The sequence below is a fragment of the Arachis ipaensis genome, chromosome B03 (assembly GCF_000816755.2).
Source record: "Arachis ipaensis cultivar K30076 chromosome B03, Araip1.1, whole genome shotgun sequence".
NCBI lineage: Eukaryota > Viridiplantae > Streptophyta > Magnoliopsida > Fabales > Fabaceae > Arachis > Arachis ipaensis.
The window spans coordinates 134,779,686-134,788,583 of record NC_029787.2 but is presented as its reverse complement, the minus strand read 5'-3'; the positions used below and the strand labels follow the sequence as shown (position 1 = coordinate 134,788,583).

Sequence of the window (8,898 nt, the reverse complement as noted above, 5' to 3'; positions counted from 1 at the left end):
GTTTAAATCGTCCTATTTGTATCCTTAACGTTTATAAAAGTGATTCAATGTTATCCTACTATCAATTATACTAACAAATCGGATTATATTTTTCAATTATTCTCACTTGAATGTATTCATTCTCAATTAGGTTTCACTTGAATGTGGTAGATTTTAATATTATACCCACTATTTGTGTTTAGATTCAATTATGTCCCTAGAAAAGTGAATTATGTAAATGTTGTAGGAATTAGTTTCAACATTTGATGAGCTATTTTTTGGAGTAGATCATCGATTCTATCCCAGACATTTGTATTCTAACTTCAATAAGAGATTTTTAAAACTCAAACTAAAGCGCTCATGATGTGTAATTGACGGCAGGATAACATTGAATCACTTTTACAAACGTTAGGGATACAAATATGACGATTTAAACGTTAGAGACACAAATAGAATTTACCCCAAACGTTGGGACAAAAACAATACTTTACTCTAAAAAAAATTATTAATTTAATAACATCCAAATAAACACGATTATATAATAGGCTTTGGTTTTTGATTTAGCCTCCGCATAGAGGATCTCATCACTATCTCCTTTGATGAGGATGTAGGGTGGACCCCTTTTTTTCTTGTCCACGGAAATAATGTGATAGGATTCATGGAACCAATATTATGGAATATGCCACTCTTATGGCGAGCATTAGCGACATGAAAATGATCAAAAGGGTAGAAAATAAAGCACATTTTATTCCTAAAAGAATTAGGTAAAGATTAGTTAAGTATTAGTTAGGTTGTTAATTATAGAAAAATAGATATTTTTATTTTTTTGTAAAGTATAATTTTATATTATTTAATATTTTTAATTTTTTTATCTCACTTAAAAAATATAAAATAAAATATCACACTTGATAAAATAATTGAAAAAAAAAAATTCATTCCTACAAATAATTTACATCCTTTATAATTGGAATTGTAAACGCTCATATCAAAAGTAGTATTCATTCTATTTAAGACATAATTTTCATGGGATTAGGAACCCAGATTAATATTTGTCACAATTAGTTCTACGATACCATGATTGCAGATAGATTACTTGCTTGGGGGCTGTGTACCGTACCCTATAAATCGGAACTACCAACCTATAAACACTAGAACACTAGCCACGTCAAACAAGTAACTAACAGATAATCATGTCACAATAATAATCACCAAGAATCTCGGTATAAGCCGAGATTCACTCCAGCAAATCATCTAATGGAAACCGCCCATAGACCTATAAAGCGGAAACCTCTAAACCAATGAACCTCAGCTCAAGTAGCAACACCTGAACACCTCAATACTTACATCTCACGCTCATATTTGAATATTGATATTTTTTACTCTCCTCTAACTTGAGCGTCGGAGTCCTTTTTGCAGGTACCCCGCTCGGTTCGTGTTCAAGCAAGGCATTTCCCGCTGCCGACCAGGTCTCTCCTCCCAACAGCAGGTGGAATCCAACCTATAACGCGGAGACGTGTGTCCAGGCACGGACCCATACTTATGAATGAGGGGGCACTTGCCCCCAGTGTCATTTGATTTTTTTTAACCATATATATATATGCCCCCGTTTTAAATTTTAAATGACCCCACTACAAATAAATTAAGCCCAATTATTAAAAGTCTAAGCCCATTTTTATCTTTTTATGATTTTGATTATTAGTTAACCTAATTAAATTTAGTCTTCTTCTGTTTTTAAATCCCAGCCGTCACTCATTTATTCTCTTAAACCCTTTTCTTAGTTTCATATTTTCAACCTTTTTTTTCTTTTCTTTGTCTAGTGGTCATCTTCTCTTCATCAAAAGGTAAATTTTAAATTCTCTATTTTGTTTTATATAACTCTCTATGACTCTATGTATCTTTCAATTTCATTGTTTCTCTTTTTGATATTTTCAATTGCAAATTTTAATTCAAACAATTATATTTTAGGTATTAATCTATTTTTTTATTCTCTTCATGAATTTATATATTTTATTTTATTCTCAATTTATTCATCCTAATTACTTGTTTTATATCTTTTGTTCTATTATATGTACCTATGTTGCATATAAAATTTTAAAATGAATTGATTAATTTACTAATTTAGAATATATTTTTTATTTTTAAATATAGTAATAAAAAAATATTTAAATTATATGTTATTTGATTCAGTCTTTTATTATTAAATGTGTATAAAAAATTAGTTAGGATAACAAATTTTCTATAATTTAATTAAAATATTTTAAGTTCAAGTTTTAGAAATAAAAAAATATTTTTTATAAATTATATATAATGAATAGTATTTTAAGAATAAAAGTGTTCACTAACTTTTTTAAATTTTTATATTTCCATATATAATTATTAATGTTTAACAAATTTTATTTTAGTGTATATATTTTTGTCCCCACTCCTAAAATTTTCTGGGTCCGTCACTGCGTGTGTCCTTGCCGAAACAGGTCTAAAACAAAAAAAAATTTAAGAAAATTAGAATGCATCAGCACTTACACACCTTATCATTAAATCATTAAAGATTTCTTAAAAGTTAAAACTCAATTATAGCATTAAATGTTCTTTAACATCCTGAAAAATACCACTCACACTCAAAGATCGGAATAAAAAAACCATTCAACTTTATATGATTAATATAATATACATTTATTTAGAATAAAAATAAAGATTCTCATAACGCTTTTTTTTCCTTCATCACATTTCCTTTTCCTCAAACTATTATAAGAAACCAAAAATCCCATGAACCCTAAAGAAGCTCAAACAATTACAAGCCTAAATAATTTTAGCCCACTTTCCAAAAAATCATAATCACACACACACATTAATCTTCCTAATGTATACCGTCGACATGCTCTGCTAACCATCTACTACGACCTGCTACAACCCGCGCTGCCAGTCTTTTAGGTGCGCAATTCTCTATATACCACAGAAAAAGGAAGCTATGCATCGCAACATGCTAACTGCCACAACAAATCCATATGTATGGATGTTTCATATGATCCATACCAGAGAATTTTCCTGATGTAACTAACTGAATTGTTAACTAACTGCTGAGCTATCATTGGCAGCTTAACACTTTTCTAACTGCTTTTGTTCTCTAGAGTGGTTTACTTGTGCACATTTACTGCCTCCTGAAACCAAGGGTTGCTCAGCTGTTGTTGCTCTAAGTAGTTGCATTAAAGTGCTGCTTCAAACACTCTTAACAAGTCCCTGAACTTGAGGAAAGCTGCTGCTGAAAGAGGCTTTGTCAGTGTATCTGCCAGTTGATCCCGAGCTAGGATATGTTGCACAAAATTTTTTTGGTGACATAATCTCTGACAAAGGACTGACTTAGTGCAAAATATTTGGATTTATTGTGTAGGATTGGGTTGAGTGACAATAAAACAGTACTTTGATTGTCACAATAGACTATGGGTTTGGTAGAACAAGGGACTTCGATTTCACCCAGCAAATTTTGTAGCCAGATAATCTCAGTTACTGCATCTAAGATGCCTTTGAATTCTGCTTCAGTGCTGCTTTTTGAGACTGCAATTTGTTTTCTACTTGCCCAGAACACTAAGTTTGAACCCAGGTAAATTGCATAACCATTTGTCGACTTCCGGTCATCAACATCACTGGCCCAATCAGAGTCAGAAAACCCATATATTATGAAGTTGGTGAACTTGTTGAACCTTAGCCCATGTTGTAAGGTGCCTGCTAGATACTTGAGAATCGCTTTACAGCTTTCTAGTGGGATTCAAGAGAGTTGTGAAGAAATTGAGCTACTTTGTTCACAGAGAAAGAGATTTTTAGTCTGGTGATTGTGGCATACTGAAGGCCACCAACAATGGATCTGTATAGTGTGGGGTTGTTGAAGGCAGTGTCACCAAAGGCAGAGAGTTTTAGGGATGAGGTCATAGGGGTTGGTATTGATTTTGCATTGTTCATATCAGCTTTCTTTAGAAGTTCCTTAATGTATTTGGTCTGCTTCAGTGTGACAGTCCCTGTGGAGCTTTTGCAAATTTCAATTCCAAGAAAATAGTGTACTTCACCAAGATCTTTTAAGGAGAATGTGTTGTGTAGTTGTGCCATAATTGCTGCAATTTTACTTTCAGAGGTACCAGTTACTAAAATGTCATTCACATAGACAAGGATGTAGGTGGCAGAGGTTGCTGTGAGCTTTGTGAACAGGGACACATAAGATTTTGTGCTTGTGAAGCCAGATTGATGAAGGGCAACACTTAGTTTTGTAAACCACGCCCTTGGAGCTTGTTTGAGTCCATAGAGAGATCTTTGGAGCTTGCAAACTTGCAGACTGTTAGGGGATACAAAGCCCTCTGGTTGTTTCATAAAAACTTTTTCATAGAGATCACCATTTAAGAACGCATTGTTGAAGTCGAACGAGCGAATTTTTCACCCTTTTGCAAGTGAAATGCTCAACATGACCCTGACCATTGAAGGCCTAACCATTCAATGGGCTAAATATTTGGTCATAATCAACCCTTTGCTTTTGGTGAAACCCCTTCGCCACAAGCTTGGCCTTGTATTTCTGGATGCTACTGTCATGATTTCTTTTCACTCTGAACACCCATTACAACCTATGGGAGCTGAGTGAGTCGGCGGATCCACCAAACGCCAGGTGGGTTGAGTATTCTTCTTCCATTGCTACTCTCTAGTGTAGGGTGGCAAGAGCTTCTTCGATAGATGCTGGTAGGGGCTCTTTTGCACATTGTTCACTATATAATTAGTATTTGTCACATATAATGATAAGAAGCATGATGATTGAGTCACAATTAGGAGGTGTTGTATTCAAAGACTCTTGATTTGAAACTTAGCTTAGGCATTTTAGAACCGACTTAGGGTTCGGTTCACCGATTTTTTTGTCGAACTAGCAGGTTCGGTTCAGTTTTTATAACTACGAATGAAATTATAATGGTGAAATATTATTTTAGGTACAAAAAGTCATTTTGCAAATCGTGCTATTATTTCACTTCTAAAGTTCTAATTGAAAAAAAGTCCCACATTTTGCTCAAAAGATGGTAATTTTTTTATTTTTTTAACCATTACTTAAAAGAAAAAGTTTTACGGTACATGTTAATTGAATTTTGCCAGTTGTTTAAGAAACCTGGGTAAAAAGAGATAGAGTTGTTAATAACCCTTAATGCTGGCCCTTTTAGTATTGAAGAATTTTTTTTCTACTTTTGTTTATCAAATTTGAAATATTTGTCAATTTATGTTTTTTAAATAAATGCATATCTAATAATCTGTTTTTATATGAGTATGATTCGTATATAATCTAAAAAGCCTAGTTTGATAAAACGATCTCGAATACATAACTAATTAAAATGATTTGAAAAAGAAATGATATTTTGACTCTCTAAAAATAATTTTAGTTCGATAAAATGACTCTAAATATTATTAGAGTACACTTTAAATAGAATAAATTTGTTTCAATAAAATATAAATTGCTATATCCATATGAATTATTCAATTTAAAATATTCTAAAACAAAAAGTAAAACAAACACAAAGTTGCCAATGAGTAATAGCTTAAATGACATAGTCTCCCCATACTTAATTAAGAAGTTACGGATTCGAATCTCCTATCTTTGGTATAAAAAAAAAAAAAAACACGAAGTTAATACATGATTTATTATGTAGGTAAATTTTCTTTTATCGATAGTTATGTTTATATATAATTGAATGTAACTGATCAGTTAGTTTAGTTGTATAGGTTAGTATTTCTCCATTTTCATTCTAGCGATCGATTTACATTCTAACAATTTATTCACCAAACAATAAGAATATTCTAGATAAAACAATATTATTCGCTTGTTTAAAATTATTAGGCCTTGATGGAAATCGGAAACACTGAATAATAAGTTCAATTTCCCAATATGCAACAATAACTAGCAATAGCTACGAGATCAGATCAGAGGCATACAAATCACTACAAATTGGTGATGAATAAGAAGGAATATATATTCATGCATCAACAAACAAAATCACGAGGATAATATTTCACAAGAAGAGTTCTAGTATCAACCAACAAAGTTCCAACATCCAATTTAAAAAAGTAAATTAGTTAATTCCTAGAGTTTTCCTCTACGGTAATGTTCTAAAAGCTCAAGTTCTCCAATGCCAAATTTGGTGCCTCAGGTTGCGGCATTGGCCACAAGATTTCCATCCTTAATCTTGACGGGGCTAACCTCAGAGAGAAGGTCCAAGCATGGTGCTGCTCGACATATCCCTTGAAGCATGAAGTGAGCAGTAAAATACCCTAAAAGAAATTGTTCAGTGACATCACTCGACGGATCATAAGCTGAAGCCTGCATCATCTCAATCAAACAATTTAACAAATCAAGATTGACATCAATCAATTGTACTAAGAAAAGATCAACTGAAACGGTAGAAGATCATACATACAGGATATCCTGGTTCATCAGGTTGGGGAACATGAAACTTCAATTCCAACTCTTGAAACTGTAACTTTATCATATGGATGTAGTGTTCTGACAAGTCAATCGTGCCAGATGCCTTGCGAGACTCAAACTTGGACAGTAGATAGAACCAACGTGAAGCATTCATTAAGGCGTCCTTGGCAAAGCGACGGCCTTGGATGGTGGTGAGATCGAAGGAGACAGCAATGTGGGTGCCGATGGCTCCCAGGTTGAAGAGAACAGAGGCCTTCTCCAAATGGATGTTATGCTGAGAAGAGTGCTGTTATTTAATCCAAAAAGAAAGATAGCTTGTGCTCGTGAATTTAGTGTTACTACCCTAAATTGAGGAGGGTTGTTAACTGGTTATTGTTGTGTACAAAAGAAGAATACAAAACAATTTATATTCGTAGCTAATTACATAAGTCATAACCTTGATTTATGTAGGTTAGCACACGAATCAGACAAATATAAAGTGGTCCTAACACTTGTTTTGAGCTAAAGGTTAAGATGGCAGATTAATTAAATTATTGATAGTGACTACTAAGGAAAATTTACAGATGCAGTGTGAAAGCATGTTTTAGCGAGAAAAGGTAAATCTGACTTCTAACATATGGCACTTGCAAACAATTGAAAAAGCATTCCATACCAATGTGGTTTCAAATATGATAAAGTGGCAAAATTTGGATACAAGCATAAATATAGTCATTAACTGCAACTGGTATAGGTGAACACTAATATGTGATAATAGTAATATATCAAAACTAAAAACATCACTTATGAAATTGGAATCTAAGAAAATGAGTGAGTGGAGAAAATCAAAAGGGGCAAAAATGGGAAAGCTCAACGTATCGTTCCAATCTCCATTTCAAAAACATCCCTAGTTCAGGACTCTATATTGTGACATTTAAGTTATAAAGGCTTTACACTGGCATGGCTGCTTAACCTATGCATACGGGATCTCTGAATTTTCTAACCTGATTGATTGCGACTTGATTTATGATGTTGTCTCTCTTTCCTATATCTTGATTGCTTTACTCTATATTGTGACATTTAAGTTTCCTGAATGAATGCTTGTAGCAACCACCCCATCCTCGAAGCTGTGACTTGGTCCATCTACAAATCTTAACACCGCTATGCGAACCAATAATTTTATACCCGTGCAAATTGACAGTGAACATCAATAAACCAATATATGAACTTTGAAGTCTAATATGCTTGTTTCTCTAAACCAATAATTTGCAAATAGCAAATTTCTGCACGGCATTATATCCATAGATGTCATTATATAAAGTACAATCGAATGGTTTTTAGATCACATTCCGCAATTTTTAGCAATTGTAGTAGTTGCAATACCATAGCAACACCAACTGTAACTGCAATTTGAAACCAATACTATTACCATGATGATATTATACCTGCTTCTCTAAATTAGCTCTAATAACTGGAGTCACCATTTCTCTTTGGCCATTCACTTTTCCACTTCCATTACCATTACTCTCAGCTGCGCTGCCGTCTTCTTCCTTGGTGGCACCTTCCCAGCAATGTCCTCAAGATCAACAATTTCCTCTTCCTCCAAATCACTCTCTCCTTCAGATTCCTCCTCAGAATCATAAACCCCACACTCCAAATTACCATTAGCCCCATTTTCCAAAACCTTGCCTTTCAAAAAACCAACAACCTTCTCACACCACTTCTCAAAATCCAAATCCAATTCACCACCATCAACATCACCTTCCCCTAATGGCACAACCTCACTCCCACCCAAATCCCTAATCTGCTTCACAAAACCCTTAGCCACAGCATTGAACCTCTCTCCATAAGCCCTGCTCCCCACACCAAACACCCCGAACCTACAACCCTTCAGAAGCAACGCCCCAACCCTAAAATCCTTCACGCTCTCCGCGAGCCACGTGGCAAAAAACCGTGCTCCGGAAGGTGGATTCCCATCTTCCCAAGTCGAAGCAACGATGAGAACTAGGGTTTCTTTCGGTAAGTCTTCGGGCTCGTAGCTCTGAGCATCTACGAGGTCGAAAACGACGCCGTTTGAGGCTAAGAGATTGTGGAGGCGCTGTGCTAGGTTTTTGGAAGTTCCGGTTTGTGAAACGAATAGGATTTTGCCACGTGTAGTGTGTTTTGAAGAGAGAGTGAGGGTTTTGAGGTGGCGCAAGCGGCGAGACTTGTAGAGGAAGTAGAAGGTTGTGGCGGAGAAGAGAGCGAGTAGCGTCACACGCGCTGGGAAAGAAGACAATGCAGAGGGCATTTTAGGTATTTCCTTTTTCTCTTGCAGCGCGCGGTGGTGAAACTGAAACAAAGGAATGGGGAAGAAGAAGAAGAAGACGGCGTCATGAAACGAATTGTATGATTAATGGGCTTTAATTTAAACATGATGGCCCAATACATTATGGGCTCCTCTTTAATTGGCTCATTGTTTTTTGGGACTTGTGTTTTGGGCTCAGTTTACCATAAACAAAATCAAA

At 34.8% G+C, this 8,898-nt stretch overlaps 2 protein-coding genes across 2 annotated transcripts; both read right to left on the bottom strand.

The window, feature by feature from the left end:
- On the bottom strand, positions 5,941-6,710 carry LOC107633993. The gene is made up of 2 exons (XM_021120042.1): positions 6,408-6,710; positions 5,941-6,310 (listed from the first exon to the last, which is right to left on the bottom strand). Exons 1-2 carry the CDS (start codon positions 6,567-6,569, stop codon positions 6,137-6,139), a joined length of 336 nt encoding a protein of 111 aa, XP_020975701.1. The 5' UTR covers positions 6,570-6,710; the 3' UTR covers positions 5,941-6,136.
- On the bottom strand, positions 7,890-8,681 carry LOC107633994 (S-adenosyl-L-methionine-dependent tRNA 4-demethylwyosine synthase). Its single transcript, XM_016337577.1, has one exon. The coding sequence runs from the start codon at positions 8,679-8,681 to the stop codon at positions 7,890-7,892; it is 792 nt and encodes a 263-aa protein (XP_016193063.1).

Coding starts and splice junctions, on each gene's coding strand:
- LOC107633994 (XM_016337577.1), bottom strand. CDS start 8,681: ATGCCCTCTGCATTGTCTTCTTTCCCAGCGCGTGTGACGCTACTCGCT.
- LOC107633993 (XM_021120042.1), bottom strand. CDS start 6,569: ATGAATGCTTCACGTTGGTTCTATCTACTGTCCAAGTTTGAGTCTCGC. Junction 6,311..6,407: donor CTGATGAACCAGGATATCCT/GTATGTATGATC, acceptor GAGATGATGCAG/GCTTCAGCTTATGATCCGTC.